Source organism: Phallusia mammillata, chromosome 2 (genome assembly GCF_965637545.1).
Source record: "Phallusia mammillata chromosome 2, kaPhaMamm4.hap1.1, whole genome shotgun sequence".
NCBI classification, from domain to species: domain Eukaryota; kingdom Metazoa; phylum Chordata; class Ascidiacea; order Phlebobranchia; family Ascidiidae; genus Phallusia; species Phallusia mammillata.
In genome coordinates, this window is record NC_137253.1 from 12,007,740 (window position 1) to 12,034,186 (window position 26,447).

General features: G+C 37.7%; 5 protein-coding genes across 9 annotated transcripts; 3 read left to right on the plus strand and 2 right to left on the minus strand.

The window, feature by feature from the left end:
* Positions 1-126: 126 nt before the first annotated feature.
* LOC145212486 (sodium/calcium exchanger 3-like) lies at positions 127-12,751 on the plus strand. 2 transcript variants are annotated; one of them, XM_080080617.1, is made up of 19 exons: positions 127-572; positions 941-1,250; positions 2,395-2,633; positions 2,968-3,059; positions 3,909-4,010; positions 4,225-4,329; positions 4,725-4,915; positions 5,587-5,607; positions 5,836-5,935; positions 6,393-6,540; positions 6,603-6,765; positions 7,410-7,533; positions 8,429-8,558; positions 9,102-9,201; positions 9,533-9,599; positions 10,130-10,328; positions 10,893-11,056; positions 11,371-11,529; positions 11,960-12,751. In XM_080080617.1, the coding sequence occupies exons 1-19, from the start codon at positions 345-347 to the stop codon at positions 12,084-12,086; spliced, it is 2,769 nt and encodes a 922-aa protein (XP_079936743.1). In that variant the 5' UTR covers positions 127-344; the 3' UTR covers positions 12,087-12,751. The 2 variants fall into 2 exon arrangements, with proteins under 2 accessions (XP_079936743.1, XP_079936744.1); XM_080080618.1 differs by lacking the exon at positions 5,587-5,607.
* Positions 12,387-14,539, minus strand: LOC145212491 (tRNA (guanine-N(7)-)-methyltransferase-like). Of its 3 annotated transcripts, none has more exons than XR_013856719.1 (4): positions 14,296-14,538; positions 14,086-14,193; positions 12,953-13,524; positions 12,387-12,753 (listed from the first exon to the last, which is right to left on the minus strand). XR_013856719.1 is itself a non-coding variant. In XM_080080624.1 (4 exons), exons 1-3 carry the CDS (start codon positions 14,473-14,475, stop codon positions 13,054-13,056), a joined length of 759 nt encoding a protein of 252 aa, XP_079936750.1. In that variant the 5' UTR covers positions 14,476-14,539; the 3' UTR covers positions 12,387-12,753; positions 13,013-13,053. The 3 variants fall into 3 exon arrangements, 2 of the variants coding, with proteins under 2 accessions (XP_079936750.1, XP_079936749.1); XM_080080624.1 differs by having other exon boundaries at positions 13,013-13,524; positions 14,296-14,539; XM_080080623.1 differs by having other exon boundaries at positions 12,387-13,524.
* On the minus strand, positions 14,530-17,092 carry LOC145212487 (ATP-binding cassette sub-family F member 1-like). Its single transcript, XM_080080619.1, has one exon. The coding sequence runs from the start codon at positions 16,951-16,953 to the stop codon at positions 14,884-14,886; it is 2,070 nt and encodes a 689-aa protein (XP_079936745.1). The 5' UTR covers positions 16,954-17,092; the 3' UTR covers positions 14,530-14,883.
* A 964-nt stretch (positions 17,093-18,056) lies between these two features.
* On the plus strand, positions 18,057-20,459 carry LOC145212489 (S-adenosylmethionine sensor upstream of mTORC1-like). Of its 2 annotated transcripts, none has more exons than XM_080080621.1 (7): positions 18,057-18,224; positions 18,316-18,446; positions 18,572-18,762; positions 18,844-18,958; positions 19,028-19,123; positions 19,320-19,501; positions 19,993-20,459. In XM_080080621.1, exons 1-7 carry the CDS (start codon positions 18,155-18,157, stop codon positions 20,213-20,215), a joined length of 1,008 nt encoding a protein of 335 aa, XP_079936747.1. In that variant the 5' UTR covers positions 18,057-18,154; the 3' UTR covers positions 20,216-20,459. The 2 variants fall into 2 exon arrangements, with proteins under 2 accessions (XP_079936747.1, XP_079936748.1); XM_080080622.1 differs by having other exon boundaries at positions 18,059-18,224; positions 18,584-18,762.
* Positions 20,460-20,617: 158 nt separating this feature from the next.
* On the plus strand, positions 20,618-26,390 carry LOC145212488 (plasma kallikrein-like). The gene is made up of 13 exons (XM_080080620.1): positions 20,618-21,196; positions 21,651-21,706; positions 21,950-22,054; positions 22,417-22,533; positions 22,607-22,765; positions 23,196-23,317; positions 23,389-23,474; positions 23,904-24,006; positions 24,215-24,380; positions 24,668-24,826; positions 25,160-25,336; positions 25,450-25,587; positions 25,912-26,390. The coding sequence occupies exons 1-13, from the start codon at positions 21,018-21,020 to the stop codon at positions 26,037-26,039; spliced, it is 1,695 nt and encodes a 564-aa protein (XP_079936746.1). The 5' UTR covers positions 20,618-21,017; the 3' UTR covers positions 26,040-26,390.
* Positions 26,391-26,447: the final 57 nt, after the last annotated feature.

A 26,447-nucleotide genomic window follows, 5' to 3' on the forward strand; every position in this document is an offset into this window, starting at 1 on the left:
AATAAAAGCAGAATATTAGTGAAAGAAGGTGGGACTGACATAAGTCACCGGCAGATATCTCTCATATGCCCAGTGCAGAAATATTGATTTGCGATTTTTCTAGACATATTGTAGAAGATAGAGATAGTGCAAGACCTAGAGAATACTGTTACCTTGCTTTGTGGTTTTGTTTGCTGATGTTATTTAACAGTTTGTGTTGCAACCGGAAATAACTGTTTTGTATGTGTAGGTGCGTTTATACGTGCTATCACATACTGAACCGGGCCTATAGGGGCATCGTATTACAAACTTAGTTGAGACTAGTGGAAGGCCTTCGTCGTCTTGGCTGTGTTAGACGTCCAGATATGGCGACAAGGAACATTACCACCTATTTTCCAAATGGTTTCATTGTCGAATATGCCCCTATCGATGAGACCGGAAATTTCACATCCGCTTACTGTGAAAGCTGGCTCCTGCTTCCGGCGGAAAATCTATGGCCTGCCGCCGTTCGCGGAGCACTGTATGTAATTGCGATTATCTATCTTTTCATTGGAGTCGCGATCGGAAGCGATGTGTTTATGACCAGCATTGAGGTAGGTTTACCTTTCCTACCGATCTAGGTGTGCAAATACTTACATAACGGCTAATGTTTACTTTTAATCGCGTGCGGTTGTCGCGATGTAAAGCAATGTATACACATGTATTTAGATCTGATTTGTTAGAGGACGGACTAGAGTTGTAGGCGGGCTCGAAAATGACCCGAATATTAAAGTCTGATACCAACTTTCGACTTAAAAAAAGCTTGAATTAGCCCCCAAAGTTTACTTTAGGAACTTAAAATTACGATAAAATCCAAACAAAACCCGACTTACGAAAAGGCAAAAACAAACGGTTGCTTTGCAGTTTTTAAAGCTAGAGTGCATTTTCTTCCTATACCATTAACGTTCCTTCCGTTCATCAGGTCATCACAAGTAAGAAGCGCACAATAATTATGTGGGACGAGGAACGTGGCGAAAGTGTTAACAAGGAGGTTCTAGTTTGGAATGAAACTGTTGCCAACCTAACTCTTCTGGCTTTGGGTAGCAGCGCTCCAGAGATACTACTCGCCACCGTGGAAGCTATAAACGAACTGTTGTCCGGTTCAAACAAGAATGACGGTGGCCTGGGCTTTTACACCATCGTGGGCAGTGCTGCCTTTAACTTGTTGGTCATCACGGCCATATGTATCCTGTCTGTGCCTTCGCCGGATGTAAAGAAAATTCGAGACTTCGGTAAGAATCTTTTTTTTGTGTGTGAGGGAAACGCGCAAGCGATTTAAAGGTCATTTCGGTTCAAATCTTGACATATGAGCTTTCATTTGTTTATTTTATTTCCAACGGCATTCAATAGAAGAAGAAATGAAAGACAAATAAAAAAAACATTTTTCGGCTATAAAATGGCAAAAAGTGTTCAAATTAGACTCACTGGTTTGCTTGCTTAAACTCGAATACAAATATCACAAGTTGCTAAAAATCGTTTGGTTAAGGTAAAACGTTTAAAATCATTTAATCAAGGTTCACGTTAGGCTATTTTTGCGGTGCCCCAGAAAATCAACTTATCCTCTACTGGCATTACACGAAATATCGTTGATATCGATTGGAAAACGAACGTTCTCCTTTGTCGCGACACCTGGCTTGACAATTTCGGCTCTACACCAGAAGTCGTATGAATTACCGCCGCATCAATATAAATACAAAATGACGCTGTACGGATAAAATTTAACTGCTGGTCGTTGTGCATAATTTATGGCGCTATTTATAGGACCCGGCTTAAAGTTAAGTTCTTACCAAGAAACAATTCAACGGTTTATTATCTGCAGAGCTCATCAAGCGAGCGACGAATTTGCATTTCCCTTGTGGCACTGAAACAATGCAACTATTAGGGCTTCGTCGCTCGTTGTATGCATCGCGAAGCTAATTCGAACGCAGCTGCGGCGCACTTTGATTAAAATATTAGCGACAAACCGCGTGCAAATATGTCTGTAATGAAAGAAGGTATTGTGTTCAATTATTTTGTCAATAGCGGTCGGGTGAGTAACGACTCGAAATTATGATAATCATTTAAACATAGGTCCGAATTTCCAAGAACACTTAGTAATACGTACACATCAATAAATAGAGTAAAATCAATGCAAATTGTTCCATTTTTGAAGGGCCTGATTCAAATAGAAATACATGCCTTTTTCTTTCCGCAATCTCAACATACTGTTTTATTGGAATAGTAGACATTTCCTGCACGGCGACTACATCGTGTGAAAAGATTGTTTCTTTCAGCAATGCGCATGATGTTATTTCTGAAATAAAAGGGCGATCAAACTACTTAAACCCATACACCTTTGACTTTGAAAGTCAAGCCATGTTTCCTTTCTTTTAACAGGAGTATTCATTCTTACATCGGTGTGGTCACTTCTGGCCTATGTTTGGCTACTCATGGTGCTCTTATGGAGTTCTCCGAATGAGGTTGAACCCTGGGAGGCATGGGTAACACTTCTTCTCTTCCCTGCTCTTGTACTCACAGCTTACGCACAAGATAGTGGATGGTGGCTGAAAAAGTTGAAACCGACGCCAAGTGTTGATATAACTAGCATCCCCACACTCCCTACAGCAGATCCCCCAGTGAGTACAAATCAATGTTTATTTAAGATTTTTTCGTATACAACTCTTTGAATAGCCATGTTATTTAGGGAAAATTCATACCACATTTTTCTTTACCGCTGGTATCAAGACAGTGGATAAGGTCGAAGCAATGTGCACCAGTTTATATCATACCCTTCTTAGGAAAACATTCGACCAAATCAACTAATTGTAACACAGAATTTTTGAATGGCGTTTATTGCGGTCAAATGACTTTTCAGGTCACCTAGGGCGTTATAGGAAATTAGATCTTTCAGAACGCGTGCGCCACACCTAGCATTTACTAAACCCAGTTCTTGTCATTCCTCGTCCGTAGGTGTCAAATGGAATCAGTATGGGCAGAAGAGGATCGATGACAATAAGAAACCCGACCTCTCCGGAAAGACGAAGGAAGGCCCATGGAAACAAGTGGGTGATACGTTATGTGGATTGTGTTTGTGTATACGTACAACGTTGTCGCGTTTCTTTTTGAAGTTATTTTGGTCGCGCTGTTATCTTTCCCTATCCGGTTCCATGTTACGTCCTGACGGCGACAATGGCGCTTTTTGTACGCCACGCGATTGCGCTTCAAATCGAATACAAAGCATAAGTCTGTTTCATCATAATTACAAGCGCGATTATTCAAGTATAAAGCGCTCGTTTGCTGACTGCCTCGTCTAAAAAATGGAACATTTTTGTACGATAAATGTTTTCTGTTAAGACCTTTATGACAACTAGTAACTATAACTGATTGCGGTATATAGGACAATGGTCGGTGGCATTTCGGAAAAGTCCCGGTTTTTTTTACTTCAAGGGGGAAGTTGCGTGTCATTACTTTGCCAGTTCATAACCTTAAGGGCATGTCGGGAATACCTATGCTGGTATGACCTGTCTTGTACTGTTTTGTGGAACCGAAAGTACTGTAATACCCGGTGGTGTCATTTCAAGATTTTGTTCCCTGGGATTTCGGAGAAACTTGAATTCAGTACCTGTTGGGATCATTTACCATAGGTTGTTGTGTGCATAATTAAGACATGGAAACTTTTTTTCCTTAATAGCCCTTTTGTATGCTGAAACAATTAGTTCAGTGATGCAATCAATGAGTTACAAACTGTCAGTTTTGTTTTTCGAAACACTTAACAGTGGTATGAAATTTTGTGTAACCAGTGTTTCTCAAACTTTTTCGCAAAGTTTCTTTACTGCCCCCAACAGCCTGTTGGTTTTAAAACACTCCCGTTAAAAAAGTCATATACTGTAACCAATATGTTTTTCTTTCAGTAATGATTCTGTGTGCACATTGAACGGTGAGATTCATCACTCATCCAATGCTGGAACACCCAATATGCGTCACATGAGGAAGGTTTCAATTGCCGATCCCAAGTAAGATTACACTTTACAATAAGATTACTCAAAGCTGACCAACGCCAGCCCTTAATCTAAAACAAACAGTCAACACGTTTCTTGAATTTTTAATCTTTTAACGTACGATTCTCCGAGGACATACTCAATACGTACAGTTCGAAAGGCATCAATGCAAACTTATTTTTGAAAGTAAGTTATAACTGTAAGTTTGTAACGACTTGTGTTTTTTCAGAGATTTCGAAGCAATCTGTACCCACAAATCAGATTTTCATCACTTGCCCACGATATCTTCCCAGCACACACCAGAACCAGAATATAAACCTTTTGCAAGAGCGCGGTAAGTTAAACACACAAACGTTTTTATATGTAGAAAAACCATTAAATGTTTAGCTGTATAATATTTGTTGGGTTGGGAATAAAATTCAGGCGATTTAAGTCTGGAAGGCAAAGATTGGTTAAAGCCGAAATAAAATTTTGCATGGTTTTGAGTTTAAACCAGGCCCCGTGAGAGGGGAGATGCAGCACGCAGTGCACCGCACAATGGCCGCAAAGTGTTGAAGGGGGTCATAAATAACAAAGTTTAAAATTAAAATCAGTTAAAACGAATATATTTTTTGTTGTTGCCTTGTATAGCATGTTGGTTGTTTTCCTTTCCAAAGCTCTGGTTTATACTGCAAAGCATTGTAATATGTGGTAACTTATCATATTGGATTTTTTTTTGGTTCTGCACAGTTTTCGACATGCAGCGATTCGATCAATTGGTGGTCGACGAAAACTGCCACACAGTATTTCCAACTTGAGCATCAACAGCACGACAAACCGAAACAAAGTGGCGCCAAACAGCAAAGAAGAACCGCGTCTCCTAGCGGTTGTTTCAAAGCTTGCTTCCATCCGTAAATTATACGCCAACAATGCGATACAAGGTAGAATCATTTTTTACCATCTAGATTCTAAGTCAGTGGTTCTTAACCTGTGGGTAATTACCCCCAAAGGGGTAATTTGGCATTTTAAAAGGGGTAACATAGATTTTCTGTTACAGTTATCTTTAGATTCTTGATAATCATTACTGTAACCAGCAAACATTTTGTAATGAGGGTATAAAATTTATTCAAAATAATTCAATAAAAAGTCAATCTTAATAGATTTCTCGGCGTCCTGCCACATTTTCAAAATAAAGAAGAAGTAACTTCGATGGCAAACGTTGTCATGCGCTTCTACTCTAAAAGTCTCAATGTTTCACTCATAGTCATGCTATTTGTGATGTCATAAAACTAGAAAGAGTCTCGCGTAAATATCTGTTTCGTATACAATTGACGGTATAGTCCAGTAAGCTATATCAGGTGATGTTTTTCTAAAAAGGGGTAATTGATATCCATCAAAACATTTTGTGGGTAACAACAGAAAAAAGGTTAAGAACCACTGTTCTAAGTGAATCAAAATCTTCACAATACAACGCACTAAACCGTTTGGAAAGATTTCTATAGTTCAAACCCACTTACATTGCAGTATAAAACATTACATTGTAATAAATTTTAACTTAACTTGTTGTAAATTATTTTAAGTAAACCATTTTTTACATAATACTTTTCCGCAGCATTTCCACTGGACACGCTAGGTAAGGCAAACGCGCACATAGCATGTAGTGAAGCTTCATGTTTGTCGCTGTCCAAACGTGTTTTATATCGCTTATCTAATAATCTGTGCATGAAATGTTGTGTTACTTACCACTACTATTTCTATGGACACCAATTCTTTCTTTGTTGTCTGCAACCGCTACCAATAAGGAAATCGAATTTAGTAAACCAATGCATGTGCAATGGATTGTTAAACTTAAATTTTGCAGACGAATCGAGTGGAAATATAGCCTTTGCATCATCGACATATGCCGTGCTTGAGAGCGCAGGGACTCTTAACATTGATGTTTTACTTCACCGCAGAAGACGGTCAGTATAGACATGTAAAAGACTTATTGACTATACTAGCCTGACAATACTACATTTCAAGCAGCAATTGTTTTCCTAAATGTGTTTCCTGGTAACTGACATTTTACATAAGAAAGAATACGGGTTAAAAAGGCACACAGCTGCATTTTGTCAAGCAAGATTATAGATTGTCTGACAACACTAGCAAAAAGCTTAAAACGCACACAAAATAGTAGTTGTGATGATAAATTATACACGCGTATATATATATATATATATACTTCGGTGAGTCCTTACTGTTGTTACAAAGTGACAGTATTGCGATGTTCGCGGTTTGTCTAATCGACAAAAAGCGGCATTGTCAAATCAGCCCACGCATTTTTTTCTTGTCACTGCGCATGTTTAGCTTATATAACAGCGTCAATGCGCAACCTGAGCCCAAAAGCAAACGTTAAACGGCCGATATGTCGCCACGCAGGCCCACGGGACAGACGGTAATACCGATAACGAACGAGGACGGAAAATTCGACACCCAGATTGTCACCGGGGTGATCTCTGTCGATTACGAAACTCGAGAAGGGACCGCCAAGATCAACAAAGACTTTAAGTACACATCCGGCACTTTGGTGAGTTTCAAGTGCTAGAAACCGCTGCTAAGATTCTTGGAACAACGTTTGTTGTGTTGCAGATTTTCACCGAAAATGACTTCATGCAAACGATCACCATTCCGATTATCAACGACGACCAGTATTACCCTGATACCGATTTCTACGTTATACTAAAAACACCAAGCGGCAATGCTGGTCTGGGCGACCCAAGCGTCACCAGAGTGACAATAATTGATGACGACAGTAAGTAAGGATAAATTATGACTCAACAAGTTTTGTTAATAGATAACATAAGGTCCATAAGCTGGAAATGATATGCCAAAAGGTCCATAAGCTATAGAAATATTATGCCGTGATAGTTCCTTTATATTATATTGGAATACCCATATATGACGTTTGAATAGTGACGCTATGGTAGTCCTAAAAAATCGATATTTTAGTGACGTAGGGACATACGTCGCGACTTTGGATAAGTGCTCCTTTACCACTATAGAAATGTCTGCTCAGTGATGTAAACCAGTATCAGACGTCACAGTTTTATTGATTGCTGCTTTACTTGCTATGTTCTGTTAGCCAGTAACATAGAACAAATGCATGGAGGTCATTTTGCTGATTGTATTTTTCGGGGAGGTATCACTTAAAATAACTTACAATGAAAAAAATAGCAATCCATCAAATTCCAATTATTTCTTTTCGTGTTTGTTCAACATGTCGCCTGAGAACCACCTGATTGATTAGGCTGCACGTTAATATAGGCATATGTCTTTGAAAGGTTAAAAACGCCATTTAAACGTCTATAGATTTTGACTGATAAGAGTGGTGGGGATAAATCGGTGTCTAAAACCGTTGCTATTTATGTTTATCTGTTTCATTGTTTTTCAACACAGAACCGGGAGATTTTGTATTCGAGACTTCACAGTGCTATGCGGACATGAACTTGGGTGAAGTTCATGCTACGGTTTTGCGACAGGGAGGCTGTGACGGAAATGTGTCTGTCAACTACGCCACCATGTGAGTGCAAGCTTTTTGCTAACTTTCAACCTAAATTTTGTAAACAACCGATTTTTGGTTTGTAATATTTCTGTCCAGCTCCTGAATTGGTTATTTTATTTAGTGGTCAAAGAATAATGCTGTGTTTCTTCTAGTTTATGGTTTGGCAACTACTGGCACGCGTGCCAAGACAATTGATGCACAAACTATTACAGTACTTGTTGTTATGATACAGGAGTCTTAAAACCCAGCCTATACCCACAAATCTGTCTGCTTTTTTTGCTTTAAGTTTAAACTATTCAAATCAGCTGGCTCCAAATTGTTTGCCGAAGCCATTAACATTTTTAGAAAGAAGTAAATAGGCACACGGCGTTCAAAAGGTTGCCAGCCCTTAGTCTACTTTGCGCTAACATACAGGTTTGTTATTCTTACAAAGTCAATGATAAATTTAATGATGGTAGAAATATTTAACGTGTAATCCATGTTTTTGCAAACTGGTCTGTGTGCCCAAGACCACAAACTGTCAATATCATAAGATACGCCCTAACACCTTGCCTAACGTACCGGAAAAGCCATTGATCGATAACAAGTGTCCTTCAAACTGATTACTGCATGTGCAATGTACTGTAAAGCAATGCAACGTACCTGCCTAGATTCTTAAAAACCGCATTAAACTCGAAACCCGCCAGCATTCAAATTTAGCAATTCAAATATGGTACTAAAAAACAGTGCTATTTTTGTTATAAGACATGCATTTTTCTTAAACAGACAATGTTTAATCAACTGTCGTTATTTTTGCACAGATTTTTACTGTTGCTTGTACATTATCTAAACATATTAAACATATATAAGTTACTTCAAATTATCAGGCGTTTAATCGATACACATATATGAAACGTAGTTTGTGTTTGTGCAGAGATGGAACAGCCATTGGAGGAACTGACATCGAGCCAGCGGTCGATTACGTGCACACTAGCGGCGTGCTTGAGTTCAAACACCAGGAAACTTCAAAAGCGATAACAATTGTCCTAAACAAGGACGTCAGGGTAAGGCTTGTTGTTTGTATTGTGGGTAGAGATACTAACGTAAGAACTCACATCACACAAAGTATGCTAACTACCCATAAGTGGTGCAAAAGGCACAGTTATTTATAAAAAGCACAACACAGGGATAAGGTTGCATACTATATTTAGAGTTAGTAACTAACTTAATTTTATAAGTTAGTTTCAATGTTTGTTTTTATAATGAACCCTCAAGCCAACCCTGATAGCCCTAACCGTCAGAATTTTGCTTTAAATATTCACCAACGCTCTTTGCGCCACCTATCGGTATTTCGCAATATGCACACGATTTAAGTTCTCACTTTGGTAGAATATACTATACTAAAGGCTAATGTCCATCATGCGGGAACGTTTAGGACGTTACAGACCGGAAAGTTAAGTAATATGTCTAGGAGTACATCCCATTTTTAAACCGTCTCTTGAAGTCAGCGTTAAAAAAGTATAAAAGTGTTCTTAAATCAAACGGGACCAAAGGTATATAAAATAAATACGTCCTCAAAACAAATGCTTTTCATGTTAAAATTGCAGGAAACGAAAAACTTTGTGGTTGTTTTGAGAAACCCAAGTCAGGGATCACATCTTGGAGAGCACAGCGCAGCAGTTGTCAACATTAACCTTGACAAAACAGGTGAAGTGGTATCTGGTCGATACGTGTTATTGAAATCTGCCACAAAACTGTAGCGAGAATGGTCAATTAAAGCGTCAACTTGTAGTCTATACATCTATTATTATGACATTATAAATCGAGTTATTACATTAGCGTTAGAGAATAAACTAACGATGCGGTAACCATAAGAATTGCTTCGTGGTTAAAGTAAAGGAGTAGTGTGACTCAAAAACATTAAGTCTGAAATACATTGGGTAACTAGTCAAGGGCTGTTGCCTTTGTGGTGAAAATATATAAGCAGTCCGACATGAAATCAATGCTTTAGCAGTGCCTAACCTTCAAAAAATTGCAGGAATGAATGCTCTTAGTCGTGTCCTCATTCAAGAAAATGACACATCATGGGCTGGACAATTTAGAAGGTGAGTAATGTTTTGTTGTGCTGGGTACTTTATTATAGCAAAACTTTTACACTTCATTGCTTTGGTTGTTCGTAAAATTTTACAATGCCCTTGAAAATATCAAGTTGGAAATATTACAATTGCAATATATAAGCTATTGCTGCTAGGCATAATATCAAGTTTATAGAGCTCTTCTGGCAAATGTATTTGTACTCCGATTTTACCCTGATGAAGGCGGCATGTATAGGACGTCGAAACGGCGGAATACAAATACATTAGCCAGAAGAGCTCTAGAAACTTGACTACAAATGCAACTTCTGCAACATAAACTAAAATCTGCCTCTGCTTTTGTTTACTTCGTGCATCAACGTGGGTGGAAAATGTATTTTAATCGTATTCGCTCCGGTTGTCATCACAAATCCTTTTTGTGCCCTGATTCTATTTGAATAAGCTTAGTAAATGAAATGTATTACGTTTGACACATGCATTTGACAATTTTCAAATGTAAAAGATATTTGCCTGGCTTAAAACTTTCAACGTGCTTTTTTCAGTGCTATGACTGTTGGTGGAGACGTAGATGAAAACGGATTTGAAATTCCGCCTAGTACATTAGACTTTGTCCTTCACTTTTTGTCAATGCCGTGGAAAGTCTTGTTTGCATTTTCACCCACCAGGGAAATGTGGGGAGGATATCCATCATTTATAGTATCTCTGTTTCTCATCGGAATGCTAACCTCTGTGATAGAACAGGTACGCCGTTTTACTGTACACATTGCCATTTGAAAGTCCATTTTTAAAATGTGGACTCCTTAGGACTAATACAGTATATAATCAGTTGTCTGGATAGTTCAGTGGTTCCCAAACTATGCGCCACGGCACACTGGTGTGCCGCCAGATGTCATTAGGTGTCATTAGCCTGACCCATATACAGACATAAAAATCCTGATCGGGATTCGTCCCCGGGAGAGTCCTGGGTTCGAACCCCGTGAAAAAAAATCAATCAAGTAGAGTTGTAGTACCAGGTGCTTAGACCACTAGGCCAACATGCTCCACGTCTTTGAGATGTTTAACTAGGCTATTTAACTATGAAAGTGACCTGTATAGCGGCTTTATGACCTCATAGTTAGTGCCTTTGTCAGCTAAAAAAATTATTCAAATGTTCGAAGTGCGCCAAATAATTTTTGTTTTTTCTAAAATGCGCCTTAAAAGAAAAAAGTTTGGGAACCACTGGGATAGTTTGTTGTTGTAAACGAACCAAAATAGGTCAAAAAAGTGTTTTTCTTTAACACTGATTGAAAATATATGTTTTGTCAGCTTGGACATTTGTTGGGATGTGTGGCGAATCTGAGGACGCAAGTTACTGGAATCACCATTATTGCGCTTGGCACGAGTTTGCCTGACACTATAGCTTCAAGAACGGCAGCTTTGTATGACGATTACGCTGATGCTTCCATCGGAAATATCACAGGGAGCAACAGGTGAAACAATTGTCACATTTGACAAGTTTGTTTATTTCGTCGAAACAGAACAATCATATTCAGCCATTATAAATTTGAATCACAACAACACTTGTGTGTAAGCCTTGCAGTAACCTCCAAGTTTATGTAGGGTTATTTCAGTAAATACTCTTCATTGGTGTAATTATGTGCACACGAACGGCTTTCCAAGAAACTGGTTTAAAGATAAAAACCGATGATCCGCGGTTCGATGCTCAAATGCTAAACAATACCAACTAAACCAAGATTATGATTGTTTTCATTTTTTGTCTCTATAAACTTTTTTTCTGTTTCAGTGTGAACGTGTTTCTTGGCCTGGGGTTACCTTGGGTCATACGAACGATGACGTCTTGGGTGAAGGGGGATGTGTACAGAGTGGATACGAGTAGTCTGGACTTTTCCGTGATCCTGTTCGACTCGTTTGGGGCCGTCTGTGTTATATCGCTCATTTTCAGGTACATATCAGTTTTAATATATAAATAGGAATATTATGAGTATAACATCTCCAAAGAACTTCTTTGACTTGAACTAATTACAAGTTTGGAAACTTTTGTTAGTTAGCTCTCGTAAAAAAATGTATATTTTGTTTTGTGTAAGCATTTTCGGTGGTAAAACGGCAACACAAAGGCGTCTAATAGTGTCTCAAACACGACCAACCCTCAACTGAAAGCCTAGCAGACAAAACTGCCTAGAAACAAGCAGTAAACGATAAGAAAAAAGGATAAAAACCTAAATCTTGACCTAACTATATTGTTTTTGGTTAAATAACAAACCGCCTTTTCTAAAGTGAGGACTCAAAGAGTTCCTACTAGGTAAACGGCAAAAAATAAAACCTTTGTGAAGCTTAGCATTTTCAGTTTTATTAAATGATCTAATTTATCGCAGGAGGTTCATCCTGGGTGGAGAACTCGGCGGAGCAAAGGGAGGCAAATGGATCCACGCTATTTTTCTTTTTACCCTCTGGTTTACCTTCATTTTAGTCGTCTCACTTAAATCGTACAACTACTTTTAAACTCCATTCAATAGCATTGGAATTTAAGCTGATGGATTCGTGCTGACCAGCAATTATGGCGCATGGCGTGTTTGACTTCACAAAGGTGTACAGCAGAGGTTGGAATTGAGTTTAGATGCGCCAGTGTCAGAACGACACAGACTATTTGAAGTTTATTTTTCAAATTTTATTTATTGCATGTTTTTTTGCGTTTTGTTCCGACTGTGCCAGTGTCCAATTTTGCTGTACGAAACACTCCCACAGTTTTGGGGCGACATCCACATTTGCTGCAACACTGCTGGATTGAACGTTACACATAAGTAAAGTCAAATTCATGTTTCACAGATAAAAAGTAAATTCATCTTTTTTACTCTGCCCGACTTTAAAACAAGAATAGAACGAAAGTTGAAAATTATTCACAAGATTTCCAAATGCAAAGTACACTTTTTGTCGTTACTGCCTGAAAAATTAGGCTATGTTTGCCGCTTGTTGGTGATGGATCCGTCAACTGTCAATGCAAGGCTGGCTTGTCATGCACTGGAGATTTTACGATGGCATTTGTCACATCGAAAAACGCTTGACATTGATTTTTTCCATATCCCTTTGTCTCACTGTGTAAGTGGAGATTATAAGGCTTGTTTATTAAAATGGCAGTGTCGGAAAATACATTCGGGATCGTGAAGGAATGCTAGAAATACAAGTTAAGAACCAATTAAACATTCGCAAAATTAGTGATTCATTCTATGTGTAAATCATAAAATCTCCTAATATGTTCAAACCAAGTTTCTGCATGTAGAATAATATTGAAGACGGACAGCATCAGGTATTACTCACTGCAACTTGATGAACAAAAACAATATTTTTTGTCATATGTTTTAACACTCCACCTTTCCATCCCACTCCCAGAAACAACAAACCGGTTTTCGCACAGATTAGTTTCTCCATACCAACTGTATTTCAACCAAAAGATCAGCTTGTCAATACGCCGTCACATAGGTGCTTCGATGTTTGCTCGGCGAAAAACGGCAGGAAATTTGTCTCCTTTGTTCCGCGTGACCTTTTGACCTTCCTCGGTAGTCGCAAAAATCGCCTTATAGCATGGATCGTCTTTCAAATCCAGCTCGACAACACGCTCAAACAACGGGTGCTCTGTAAAATGTTTCACCATCCATTCGTGTACCTCTGCCACGTCCGTTATTGTATACATCAGTGCGCCAGGACGCATGACGTAGGCATATTCGGCAAGCAATGTACGACTGACAATGCGCCATTTGTGTTTTTGCTTTTTAAAATGAGGGTCTGGAAAAAGTATGAAAGCCTTACGGAGTTGCCCTTTGCGAAAAAAGTTAGGTAAATATTTCATGGCGTTTGTACGTATACAGGCTACGTTTTGAAATTGTGTTCCGTCCTCTGTTGTGGAACGCAGTACCCGAATGCGCTCCTGCACGTATTCTGAAACCTAAATGACAAAAAAGAACTTGGTTGATTGAAATTGACCAGCGCACAACGAATATATGTCGAAAAACAAAAACGATGGGATTCGGAAATTTTGACACTGTATTTTATGCTTTTAAATCATTGATCATAGTTTCAAAAAACTTTTAGTAATAGTTTGGAAATGTTTTAATTATTATTTATCGATGCATTAAGGAGAAACGAGTTACCAAGAAATAGAATCAACCAATGTAAGTAAACTAGGAACATGAAGTTTACAAAAATGGTTTTGGCAGTTACTTTTTTGAAACCAGGCAGCAATACAACCGATAAACTCCATAAAAGTGTCATCATTTGGGCAAATATCTATATTTTTAAATTGTATAGATTAACTTTGTTGAAACAGTGTTTTCATACTATTACATTTACGAAAAAAAAACTAATTTTTTGTGTGATAATGTTATCTGTTGGATAGACAGATACTGCTTATTTAAAAAAATGTTTTGTCCTGGTAAAATAAATGTTGCTTAAGTATACTATGAAATCTTGAATCCACAAATACCAATTAGTGAATAGGCTAAACCACCTTAACACGGATTTCCATTCCCAGTATAAGAGTTTCAGGTAGTAGAGGTGACAAGGATATTAGGAGACCACCATACCCACACCCAATGTCCACGGCTTCAACAGATTTCTGTTTGATAAACAAAAAAAGGACATTGTATTTGGGTTTAGATCAGATTCACTATATGTATTTGGTACCATCAATTTTTGCAGACATAAATTCACATCTCACCTGTTTGTTTACATCTTCATCTTTTGTAGAAACGTATTTGGGATAGTGTGCTGACCAGTCCATTTTATCAGGATGCACTGGATAGTCAACACAATGATCACCCAATGGGTTTGAATGAGCTCTTTGGCGAAAGTATTTTTTTCTTGGAAGTCCAGGCAATAACTCAGCTTCAGAAGCCATTGTATGTTTATTTATTTATCTCAAACTCTGCACAAGTTATGTCACATTTTACTATCTGGAACGATAACAATAAGTCATTAGCTCAGACACCAAAACCGGTATAACTTTCAACACTGTATGTGCATTCCTTTTCTAAACAACAAAAACAATTCATTTCATGATTAAGTGTAATAAGTACACCAGCAAGAAATCCAATGTAGTTTCTTACAATCCAAAAAATCATTGTTATAATCTGCTTTAATATCAAACCCAATATATTCCAATTTCCAAACACACATAATCCTGTAACAATATACATTTGCATAAATTGTATGTATCATAAAAGTATATGTTGTACACCACTTGTTTTTTTTCTTTAAAGAGTGCACAGTCATTGAGAAACAAATAAAGACAAAAAATATGGAATTATTAGGCCTTGGTCACTTCTTCGCCAAGAGACTCTAAGATCTCCTGCTTATAATCATCAAAATCGCCCTCAATTTGGTTTACAGTCTGGTTTTCCACCACCCATAAAGTGCATTCGGTTTCAGTAATAAGTCTGGCATCATGAGATACAATTAAAACACCACCTTTGTACAAATTAATTGCATCTCCAAGGGCATCGATAGACTCTAAATCCAAGTTGTTTGTAGGTTCATCAAGTATAAGAATATCGGGGGCTGAAGATATCAGTTCAGCCAAAGCCACTCTTGCTTTTTGACCACCACTAAGATCCCTAATTGGAATTTCATGGGCATAGCTGACAAGACCAACTGAGCCTAAACGTTTTCTTGCATCTTGATAACCCATGTTAAACTTGTCCCGCAGATATTCTGTAGCTGACTTGTCAACATCTAGTTGGTCAGCAGAGTGCTGACTGTAATAGGCAATTCTAAGGCGATGATTCCGCCGCATTTCCCCACTCAAAGGCTCGATTTCACCACACAAAAGTTTAAGAAGTGTGGATTTTCCAACCCCATTCGGGCCAACAACTGCAATTCTTGAATCTAAATCCAGTCCAAATTCCAGGTTTTTGAACAACAATGGCTGATTAGGGTATCCAAAGTTAACATTGTGCAGCCCCAAGATAGGCGGACTTAGTGATGGAGGGTCAGGGAAATTGAACTTGACAATGTACTCCTTTGGTTTCACAATTAACTCTGTAGTTGTTTCCCCACTTTCTTCCATTACAGCTGCACCACCCCTCATACCCTTTTGCTGTTTTCTTGTAAGTGCTTCTTTAGTCTTTTTTTCTGCAACTTTTTTTGATGCACCATGTGCTTTCATCTCCTTCAACCTCTTTTCCTGCTTCTCGTACTCCTTCCATTGCTCTTTAACTCTTTGAACATACATCTTCTTAAACTGCCCATAATTTCCCCTGTACAAATGAAGTTTCAACTGGTCCAAGTGGATAATGTCTGAACAAACATTGTCCAAAAAGGACTGGTCGTGAGATACAATGAGCAACGTTTTCTTCCAATTCTGCAAGTAGTTGTCAAGCCAAATTACTGCATTTAGATCCAGATGATTGGTCGGTTCATCAAGCAGCAACAACGTTGGTTCCAGAAACAAGGCTCGGGCAAGTGAAACTCTCATTCTCCATCCTCCGGAGAAGTCTTCAGTGGCCCTAGCCTGCATAGACACTGTAAAGCCAAGACCAGCCAGTATTCTTCTTGCCCTCGGCTCAGCAGAGGCAACACCATGCGCATCCATATCCTCATAGAGCTTTTTCAATTCATCCTGAACTGCTAAATCACCCTTTTCCTGTCTGGAAATCAGTTCTTTTTCCAATTTTAACAATCTTAGGCGTTCCTTATCTGCATTAAGTACAGATTCGATGGCTGGAGTTGAGTCGGCAATAACCTCCTGTTCACAATACAGTATGTCAATATGTGCAGGAATGGCTAGCTTTCTAGCTGCAATATGTCTCAACAAAGTAGTCTTTCCCTTTCCATTAGGCCCCACCAAACCATACCTCCGTCCAGCTACAACAGTGAGATTTGCATTCTTAAACAAATCCTTTCCTTTGGCTGCAATGGAAAAATTCTCTAACTTGATGTCCATTGTATTTTCCAGGCCTTCCATTTTAGTGTTTGAAACAGAAACTGTAAAATTACTAAGCTCATCATTTGCACGCTGTGTCTCCATTTCTGCCATTTGTTTTTTAAATTGAAACTCTTTGATGTATTTTTTCTTTTCCTTGCGTGTCATGCCTTTCATTAGTTCTTCATCAAGTTCAAATTCTTGCACAACAGGTCCATCTTCATGTGAAAAATCTTGTAACTCTCCTCGGTCAACTTGATCACCATCTGCAGGTTTTTGTCGAGCTGATCGACTGGTGGGGATTTTTGGTTCTTCCGTTGACAATGTTTGGACATTTTTGGTTATTTTTTTCACCTCTTTCTCGGTTGAACCAATTTCATCCGCCTTGGCGTTTTCTGATTCAGCAAGCTCCTCAAAGAAGGCTTTTTTGGAACTCTTTTTAGGCTTCTTAGGCATAACTACTTCAAAGTAATTCCAGATGGAGTAAGTCAAGGTCAACAAAATTTATGTTTGTTTAGTAATACAACTTTGGAACTACGAGCTTATTTACCACTTTAGGTTCAGTCCTGCAGATTCACATTGGTGGTTAGTAAGTTGTATCTGGTGTTGATTTTTAATGACAAGAAATGACAAATGCATTTTTTAAACAATATATACTACTGAACAAATACCAAGGTAAATCCAAATTACAATTACAAACTTGTTTTTTTACAACTGTTGTGTTTCAAACACAAGACAAGGTTACACTATACTGCGCCAACAGTTTTCACCACCAAAGGTTTGCCATTCTGTTGCCCTACCAAGAATCGTTTAATGAGATACATTCTGTTTCAGTTTCAGCTGTTTTGACTGAATGTATTTTACACTGTTATTGCCCAGACTGTAAGTAACCCGGTAGCGATTGCGATATTACGTTGAAAAATAACCTGTATAAAATGTTGATTGTTGGGACTTTTTTTCAAAAATATTGCGCAATACCTATAAACAGTAAAGAAACACAAATACCAGTCGTACTGTAAAACAGATAGAACAGCTAATGCTGGCTTCAATAATTTTTTGAAACGGCTATTGACACTTAAACGTTTGGCTTGAAATATTGCTAATCCTAAAAAGCTGAAAAGCAGAAATTACAAGAGAAAGAGAACACATGTACCACGTGACAATATAACAATCCGTTGCGCTTGGGTACATCTGCTTGTATTACAAATTCAAAACCAAACTAATCAAACGATTCAAGAAACTCATATCGTCTAAAACACGTACAAGCACAAATAAAACGATGCACTGCCGCCACAGGTGCGAGTGACTGTGGAATAGACATTTTAAAATATTTACAACGGCACAAGTGGCCGCAAAAACAAAAAAACATCTGTAAAGGGGATTACCCTGCGTTAAGCATGGACTAGATTACATTATTGTAGTTTTTAACTTTACAAGTTTTTGCAACGTTTTCTTTCAATCGGATATGAAATTTCTAACTTTTAATAGCACTCTTTTTACAATGTAAAATCACAAGATTGGCATCACCTTAAATCGTTTATACTGTTGGATGTTATGTGTCATTTTTTGTGATAAATTTGTAGACACCATCTTTTTGCTATCAACTGCAACTAGAACTACATGGTAAAAAAATGTTGTAAATGATACAGCCACGGTCATGGATCAGAAACAATCTGTGGAAATAATTCGGAGCACACATGAACAACTGAGAAAACAACTTTCTAAAGGTATTTTTTTTGCACCAAAAGTGTTATTGTGTAACATGTTCAGGAATTAGATACATAAACTTAAAAGCATTTTTAAACACCTTTTTGTCAGACAAAAATTTTGATGAGACATGGGAAAATCACTGCAAAGATGAAAGCCAATTACAACAATATGCTAAAGCTATGGAAAATTTGGCAACAAAAGTTTGGGAGGTGGATTGTGATGGCACAGACAGAACAGAGGTACAACAATGCCAGTTGTGTTCGTGTTAGTGTTGCTTGTGTATTTTTTTAAACATTTTTAAGTTATATGTCTTATTTAAATGGTATTTGTTTTACATGGATAAAATATCTAAAAGCAATAATAGTATACTTTAAAGTGGTGCAAATCTGTCCTCCGAAGTTACTACACAAATGGAGGAAGATTAAAACTTTTGGACAAAGATGATCGTCGTAAACGACATTATGCTGATGAGTCATCAGGTTCTACTTTCTCATGTGGTCCTAACCCTTACTGTATGTACAATGATGAAACATCAGAACTCAAAGTTGATAAGGGGTATATTCAAATTGGATGCTGTTTTTGACCTTTACTCACTTAAAGTAATTTTATTTTACTTAATACACAATACATTTTTAGGATTTGGGAGTCAGGAGATAAAATCAGAGTTCTTGACGTTGGATCTTGTTACAATCCATTTAGGGGAGCAGATGATTTAGAAACAACACCTATAGACCTTGCTCCTGCGAATCCTGTAAATGTTACTGATTTTGCAAACATTTTTGCATTTTGTTGAAATTTATTGTTTTGGTTTGCTTTATAGGATGTTTTTAAGTGTGATTTTGTCAATGTTGCTGTGAAAGATGATACACTTGTGACCAAGAAAAGCAAAAATGTGAACTCTGAAATGGAATTACAGGTATATACAGCATAGAACTGGATTATCAGTATCAGTGACATTTGTTATTGTGTTTAAGATTTATAAGTATTGCAGCTAGCTCTTTCATTGTCCAACAAATAAATGTACATGTGAAATTTAAGTTGTAGGTTACATTTTGAGGTAGTTTTGACACCATTTAGTATTTCCAGTACTTCCTAAATATGTTGTTTTATAGGTTGAAGGTGATGAAATTACTTTATTGCCATATGCTTTCTATCATGCAGTGGTGTTTTCACTGTTACTCACATATATCCCATGTCCAAAAGTGAGATGGTGTTTGTGCGAAAAAGCTCACAGGCTTCTTGCAACAAATGGTTTGCTGTTGATTGTCGCACCTGATTCCTGTCATCAAAATAGGTAAACTAAATTTACGAAACAATGTTTAAACTAAATTTACGAAACAACGTTTTCCATGAATCATAGGTGATATCCATCACAATTTTAGAGTTTTTGTAATGTATGTAATTGTGTGGGGTGATTAAATAAAACCATTGGAAAAACTTGTACACATGCTTGCTAGAAAAGGTGCAAGCATAAATGTGCACACACTTTTCAAAGATGTGTTAAGGACAAAATATACTTTATACTTTCCAGTTTTGGCAATTCATTTGTATGGACAGGTTTTTTTTAAGGTTTGGTTTGGGTGACCGCTAAGTAGTTTTAAGATACCGCAAGTGTTTCATTTAAATACCAAAAAATAGCCATATTTGCTTAAATAGCCATTTTGGGAAACCGCTGGAGAAATTTGGGGGACCGTTGTACTTACATTGAACCTCACCTGTGTCTTGGCGCCGTTGTACTTACAGTATTTGTGCTTATATGTAACAGTATATTCTGCACTCTTACAGACACGCAGCGTTAATGAAGGAGTGGAAAAATGCAATCGAAAGCATCGGCTTTCAACGAACTATTTACTCAAAAGACACTCACTTACATTTAATGGCGTTTAGGAAAGTTCCTTCCGACTTCATATGGGACAAACGAAAATTTGATCTGGACCAAAACGATATAGTGAAAAAGTTGCATATTCCGCAGGACTTTCATGGGATTGACGGGAGTAATGTTGAATAAAAAAGCTCTTTCTGCTGTTCATGTTTATACTTGTGTCCCAATATGAGTACTGAATTTTAAACTATGTGTTTTAACTTCATCCGTTTTTACCAGTTTTTAAGTTGCATATGTTATTTGTTAGATGTCTGTGCAAACTTTATGTGCATTTCATGTTTGTGATTAAAACCATATCGCGAAATTTTCCAACCGACCTATTATTGTTTATTTTTTGAACGTTTGAAATAAACTTCAAATGTGGATCGGGCTGGGATGTTATCGATATAAAATAATGAATTGTGCTGAGTAGCAGTTGGCGTCATCTTCCAAAAACAACTTTACATTGACAAACTTTTATGGCGTTCACGTACATCACGTTCTGGCCTGGGGGCTACACATGATATTTACCGACTAGCGCTTCACTTTAGACAAAAAATTGCCAGACTTCAAACTGGACAAGGAAGCTGGTGGATAAAGTTCAGTAAAGCCCAGGTTTTTAAACCTAAACAACAGACACGGTGTTTTACATTTAACCTAGCTATACTTAATCGCGTTATTATGTTGCAAGATGAGTCCATGTCCACTAGCAAGGGTTCTGTGTTTACGTGAAGTTAGCATAGGGAAAGTTTTGCTGGTAACCGCGCACTTAGGCGAACCTGCGATTATCTGTGAGTCAAGAGCTCTTCCTTTGTTTTGTAACAACGGTGTCAGGAACGCAGTTGCTGCGCTCTGGGCTGAGGTAACGCAAAAAGTATTATCTTTCATTTAACTGCTTACCTGCGTATGCCGTGCTCAGGCCCTACATGGTACAGCATTACAGCTAGTTATGCTTAGAAATTTAGTTGTGTTTGCATATGTGTTCGGGTTATATATAGGGCCATTTTGCAGAAGCCAAGTAAAAGCAGTTTGCAGAACTTTAATTCTGAATTGTGTTAACTATAAGTTGCAAATGCAGCCGCAATCTCTTCCAAGCGCGCAGGACGTATTTTTTATTATGCCTTCAAGGTACGTTAAATTGTTTTATAATTTATGTTAATGCGTGTTTAAAGACTATATACCTTACTTCACTAGATCCTGTCAAAACTTAATTTAAAGTTTGTTTGTTGACTAGAAAAGCACATCTTTGACAGACGTTTAAATATGCATAGGTTCGCTTTACTTAATCAACTTTTTGGTTCTAATTTCTTGTCGACTTAATTGTATGCAATGATTGTTGCCCTCAGACCCTGTACTTATTTGCAAATACACACTTGGTGAACGCTGTTGCGCAAAATCAGTTGCTTCAGGCAGTGTCATTGTCCGGATCGTGAGTTGAGCCAATATGACTCACGTCAATTCCCGGGGTAAACCAGTACCTTAAATGTCTTTGCTTGGTATGAATTGCGAGAAAGATGGTTCTATAAAAAGTTGTTTGACGTGTGTGGGGTACAAAATTGACGACCAGGCTTCATTTCAACAGATCCACACTCGCTTTGTTTGCGGTTCTACTAACTTGGCAATTCGATACAATTAAAGGTGAGTCAATTTAAACGAAGCGGTATGCAACAACTCCCATGCTTGCGCCAAGCAAATTCTATTTGTGTCAGAACAGCGGATTTCCCTGGGCATTTTTGTAACAACCCGTTATCTGTTCAAATTTTGTTGTAGCGCTTGTGTATCAAAGCTGTGGTTTAGCTGACGGTAAAATGCTTTGCCATGTTACGTATACCACGACCCAGCACAGCAGAAGCTGGTGGTAATTTATGTACCTTGTTTAAGGTGCATGCGATGACAAGTTCACGAGATGTGCCCAGTATCCTGCGTTGTGTGCTTCAGCTAGCATTAGAGAATCCTGCCCAAAAACGTGCAAGACGTGCGAGTCAAGTAAGTTCCATATAAAATCCCAAAAAAAGTTGAGGCTTATCTTGCTTATTGCATAAATAGAAACAATAAGCTGCTTGTTGATGTGAACTACTTGTTTGTTTTCCTTTTCCAAAACATTATCGGCCCTTAATGCAAATCAAATTTTTCTCTAAAGTCAGGAGCCGCCAACGTTTGAAGGCATACTTTGTTCAATGTTTGGAGTCGCACTTTTGCTTAAGAAAGCCAAAATATTGGTGCCAGCTTTCGGTGGATATAGGATAATGTATGTTTTTTATGAACCTTTTTTAATACACTTGCCACTAGGCCTAAAAATGTTACTCCTCGTCGTAAAGTTTATTTTGTGAATATTTATTTTTTGGCAGATCTGTGCACTGAAAACAATGGCGGTTGCGATCAAGTCTGTACGTGGGCTAACGAAGCCGTCAGTTGCAGTTGTAGATCGGGATTCCGCCTTGAAAATGACAACAAGACTTGTGTGGGTATGTTCAGCAAGAAAACAGCAAAATAGGCTGAGAACCACTAATTACGTTACAACTGAATTTACGATTTTAGATATTGACGAATGTACGGAAAGGCCCAACCCATGTTTCATCGGACTACCTGTGTATTGCGTCAACACACTGGGCTCATACTCATGCCAAACGTACAAGTGCAAACTGCCTGGTGAAATGAACTACTACAAGAGTCCAAAATGTTGTAAAGCTACCAACGGTAAGTTGACCAACTTCCGTCTCCTGTATGTACGTTGTTGGTGGTAGCATGACATTTTACTGTTTTGGCGTGCTTTTTAACGCAATTTTGATGACAAAATAATCATCGAAAAGTTATATTTTTAACGTTTTAAATGTATATTTTATCGGTGTTATTACGATATGCATGTGTAAAAAACCAATACTGTACCATTTACAACTGGACACATTCCTTCCCCCAACACGAAATGATTCAAAAAATTGCAGTGATAAATCAGTACCACTTTTCCAAGCCAACTTTGAAATTGTACACCATTTAGAAACTACAGTCTTTAAAACATAAGACTGCTTTTAGATGACACACATATAGTATCTGCTTCTCACAGTTGTTTACGAATCCCGTCAGTTTAACGTCTTCTCACTTATTTTACATACCGTCAACGTATTTGTAGGACGTTGTGGGACAACTGAAAGCATCAGGGATCGCTATTTAGAAACCAGACTCTTAGCGACGCCGACAGTCACAAGAATTTTTGGCGGAACCAACGCAGGCTTATCATCATGGCCGTGGCAGGTATACAGAAATCGGTTATAACACTTATTTACTGCCAAATTTGAAAACAAATGTATACTTATAATTAACAGGCACAAATCCTCAATAACGGAGCCCCTCACTGCGGAGGATCACTTATCACAGATCGTTGGGTTTTGTCCGCTGCTCATTGTTTCACGTTAGTGATATGCAGAAAGCGAATTTGTATTATTTCTTATTGTATTATTCAAATAGAATCAAGTCATATATAAACGCAAAAACTACGACGGTTAGAATGGGAAATAATTACAGGAAATGCAACTTTATACCCGAAGTAAATACATACTGACGACAACTTATGCATCTTGTCACGTGTGCAAAATCAGTCATGTGTTAAAATATGTCGCATAAGTTATACACAAGATAAAATGATTAGCCTCTGTCAAATGCAATGTCAGTATGCTGATTTCAGTTTCTTTGCATCGGGTAAAAAGTAGTAGACTAATTATCTTAAACAGTGCATTTTTGAGTTTATCTTCAAGGCCAATTTAGGCAATTGACACACAAACTTAGACCCTTCTCAAAATAAGAAAATGACCTAATCATTTTTTTGTTTGTTGACTTACAGGTCTTCAAGTTACGAGAATATGTTTGTTTACCTCGGACAAATCCTAAGTGCCAGTTTGGACTCGGTTGATATCACACGACGATTGCAGCGAACCATTGAACAGGTGTGACGTCATAAACCAACAAAAATATAAACCTCTAATGCAGAATAGTTGTGTAAAATTTTCAAAGCAAACCCTTAAATTAATTGATACATCAAGTTCACATTATTTTATTTCAAACAGCTATCCTAATTATTACAACTTTAGCCCAAAGTATTTCACTATTTGTTTAAAGGCCTTTTCCCACTTACATTTTGTGTCTTTTTTGTAGTTAATTACTCACGCCGAGTATTCAGCGGACTTTCGCAACGACGTGGCACTTCTGAAACTGAACTCTCCTGTGCAGTCCAATGACATTATCAGCCCAGTGTGTCTGCCTTGTGGGGAAACCCCTGAACCGGGAGTAAAGTGTTGGGTGACAGGATTTGGCAGAACAAGTAAAAAACTAAATAACTTATTCATAAGGCACCCGGCATTTCAATTAAAATTTTCACATAAATCGAAAAAAATAATAATGAGGAAATTCAATCAGTCAGCAAGGGGAAATTGCCTGTTCTGCCGGGGAAAAAAACAGTAACAAACACCGTATAAGAAATTTGGGCATTAGAGCAAAATACATATTGTTTTATGTGTTAGTTTTGGTGAAATTGTTGGTTTGTGTTTAATAAAGCGTTTAGTTTTTACATTAGCAAAATTACCAATTTGTAACACTCTGTGCTTGCAGATCCAAGTGATTTCTCCGGTTCAGAAGTGTTGCAAGAAGTCGATGTTCCAATTGTCGATCCAGAAAAATGTAGGAAAGCTTATGCCGGACACGCTACAATATACACCGACAAAATGCTGTGTGCTGGGTACGACGCTGGAAAGAAAGATGCCTGCAACGGTATATGTCTTCTCCTTAACCATCAATACCATACATTTTTTCCTAAAAATGAGTCTGATGTTCTCCGCTAAAAAATAGTAAACACAAACTTCCAGGAAGAGGGTTCATACATACACATTTCCCTATTAAAGGTTAATCCAAAACTGTTCAACACGCAACTAGTAAACAAAAAACGAACTATAATTGGATTCTGTAACTTATAAATAGTGCCTTGTTTTGAGTCAAAAAGGGAACAAACTTTTGCAGAAAGCCCGAAGGTAAATTGTCATTCAGAAATGACTTCAATATCAAACCGTTTTAATGCTAACAACATTTGATAACTTGCAATTACAGGGGATTCGGGTGGTCCACTCGTGTGTCAACGTGCCGATTCCTGCGAATGGTATGTGTCTGGAGTTGTATCGTTCGGAAAAGGTTGCGCCCTTGCCGGGTATTACGGCATTTACGCAAACGTCATCAACTACGAGGCTTGGATCCGCGAACAGCTTGGCGATGACTCAGCAAATTTATGTGAGTTTATCATAACGGTGCAAAATATCACAAAATTTTTTAATATTGAAAACTTATTGTCTTTAATTATTTTGCATAAATAAAGAATATAATTATTACTTACATGTTTACAGGTAGCAAAATCTACAACCAGTGTCGTGGTCGGAAAGACAAGGACACAGATTGTGAAACGAAGCTAGATAAATGTGAAACTTTTCCCAAATACATGAAGGCCAACTGCGCCCTGACTTGCTGTAAGCTTCAAATTGGAGGTAAGGTTTACTCACACACATATGCTACATTTTATATGCGGTTTATAATCTTATAGTATTGTTTTTCACTGTTGTTATGTAAGGTTGGTTTGTCAAATTTAATGTTATTTGTACCCATTGGACTATATTTGTTTATAATGGCATCAAAAAACGATTACAAGTTGGAAGAGTTTAAAACATATCAGAGAAACCAACTGCGATTTATGAATTTAAAGTGGTAAATTGAGTATATTTAGCGCTCGAAAAACATGGTTCTGAGCTGTGTTTATAGCCGTGTCTTTAAAGTGATTAATTCTGAGTATTTTGTTTTTGTCTTTTGTGTAGAAATATCCAATTGTTTCGACAACTCTGGAATGACGAACATTTGTCACATTTACTCCAACAAGTGTCGAGATCCTACGTTGCTCACTTTTATGGAAGAAAACTGCAAAAAGACGTGCAACTTCTGCTAATCAGGAGAAAATCGTTCACCGGTGTTGCTAATGTCCCTTTTACTTTACGCAATAGTTCCAATAGTGTTTTTACAATCTTTTTATCGCTTTTGTTTCTCTTTTTCAACACCAAACTTGCACATTTACTCAATGGTATTTGACACATTCGAACTAAATAATTAAGCCTTAGAGATTTAAAATGGGGTAAGAAGTGAATTCTCGTGCCCTGAACAATTGGTGGTGTTTCGCCCTCTTTTAACAACCAAAATATTTTGATATATCGTGCCTTTACAATTAACTAGTTTTTACCTTTGTACAACTGTTTTATGTACTTTTCTTTCTCTAAAAGGCAATAAAAAGAAGGCAACTAAATTTACAAACTTGCCGCTGTTACTGCATCTACGAAGCAGTGGCTGGGCCTAAATTTTA

What these genes read in the sequence shown, in the direction of transcription:
- LOC145212486 (XM_080080617.1), top strand. Translation starts at nt 345, where the DNA reads ATGGCGACAAGGAACATTACCACCTATTTTCCAAATGGTTTCATTGTC. An exon ending in AAACCTTTTGCAAGAGCGCG is followed by an intron (nt 4,330 to 4,724) that starts GTAAGTTAAACA and finishes GGTTCTGCACAG; the next exon opens with TTTTCGACATGCAGCGATTC. An exon ending in GACAATAATTGATGACGACA is followed by an intron (nt 6,766 to 7,409) that starts GTAAGTAAGGAT and finishes TTTTCAACACAG; the next exon opens with AACCGGGAGATTTTGTATTC.
- LOC145212489 (XM_080080621.1), top strand. Translation starts at nt 18,155, where the DNA reads ATGGATCAGAAACAATCTGTGGAAATAATTCGGAGCACACATGAACAA. An exon ending in ACTCTGAAATGGAATTACAG is followed by an intron (nt 19,124 to 19,319) that starts GTATATACAGCA and finishes GTTGTTTTATAG; the next exon opens with GTTGAAGGTGATGAAATTAC. An exon ending in GATTCCTGTCATCAAAATAG is followed by an intron (nt 19,502 to 19,992) that starts GTAAACTAAATT and finishes GCACTCTTACAG; the next exon opens with ACACGCAGCGTTAATGAAGG.
- LOC145212487 (XM_080080619.1), bottom strand. Translation starts at nt 16,953, where the DNA reads ATGCCTAAGAAGCCTAAAAAGAGTTCCAAAAAAGCCTTCTTTGAGGAG.
- LOC145212488 (XM_080080620.1), top strand. Translation starts at nt 21,018, where the DNA reads ATGCTTAGAAATTTAGTTGTGTTTGCATATGTGTTCGGGTTATATATA. An exon ending in TTTTTTATTATGCCTTCAAG is followed by an intron (nt 21,197 to 21,650) that starts GTACGTTAAATT and finishes TCATTTCAACAG; the next exon opens with ATCCACACTCGCTTTGTTTG. An exon ending in CGATGACTCAGCAAATTTAT is followed by an intron (nt 25,337 to 25,449) that starts GTGAGTTTATCA and finishes ACATGTTTACAG; the next exon opens with GTAGCAAAATCTACAACCAG.
- LOC145212491 (XM_080080624.1), bottom strand. Translation starts at nt 14,475, where the DNA reads ATGGCTTCTGAAGCTGAGTTATTGCCTGGACTTCCAAGAAAAAAATAC. An exon ending in ATGAAGATGTAAACAAACAG is followed by an intron (nt 14,194 to 14,295) that starts GTGAGATGTGAA and finishes TTTATCAAACAG; the next exon opens with AAATCTGTTGAAGCCGTGGA. An exon ending in GAATGGAAATCCGTGTTAAG is followed by an intron (nt 13,525 to 14,085) that starts GTGGTTTAGCCT and finishes TTTGTCATTTAG; the next exon opens with GTTTCAGAATACGTGCAGGA.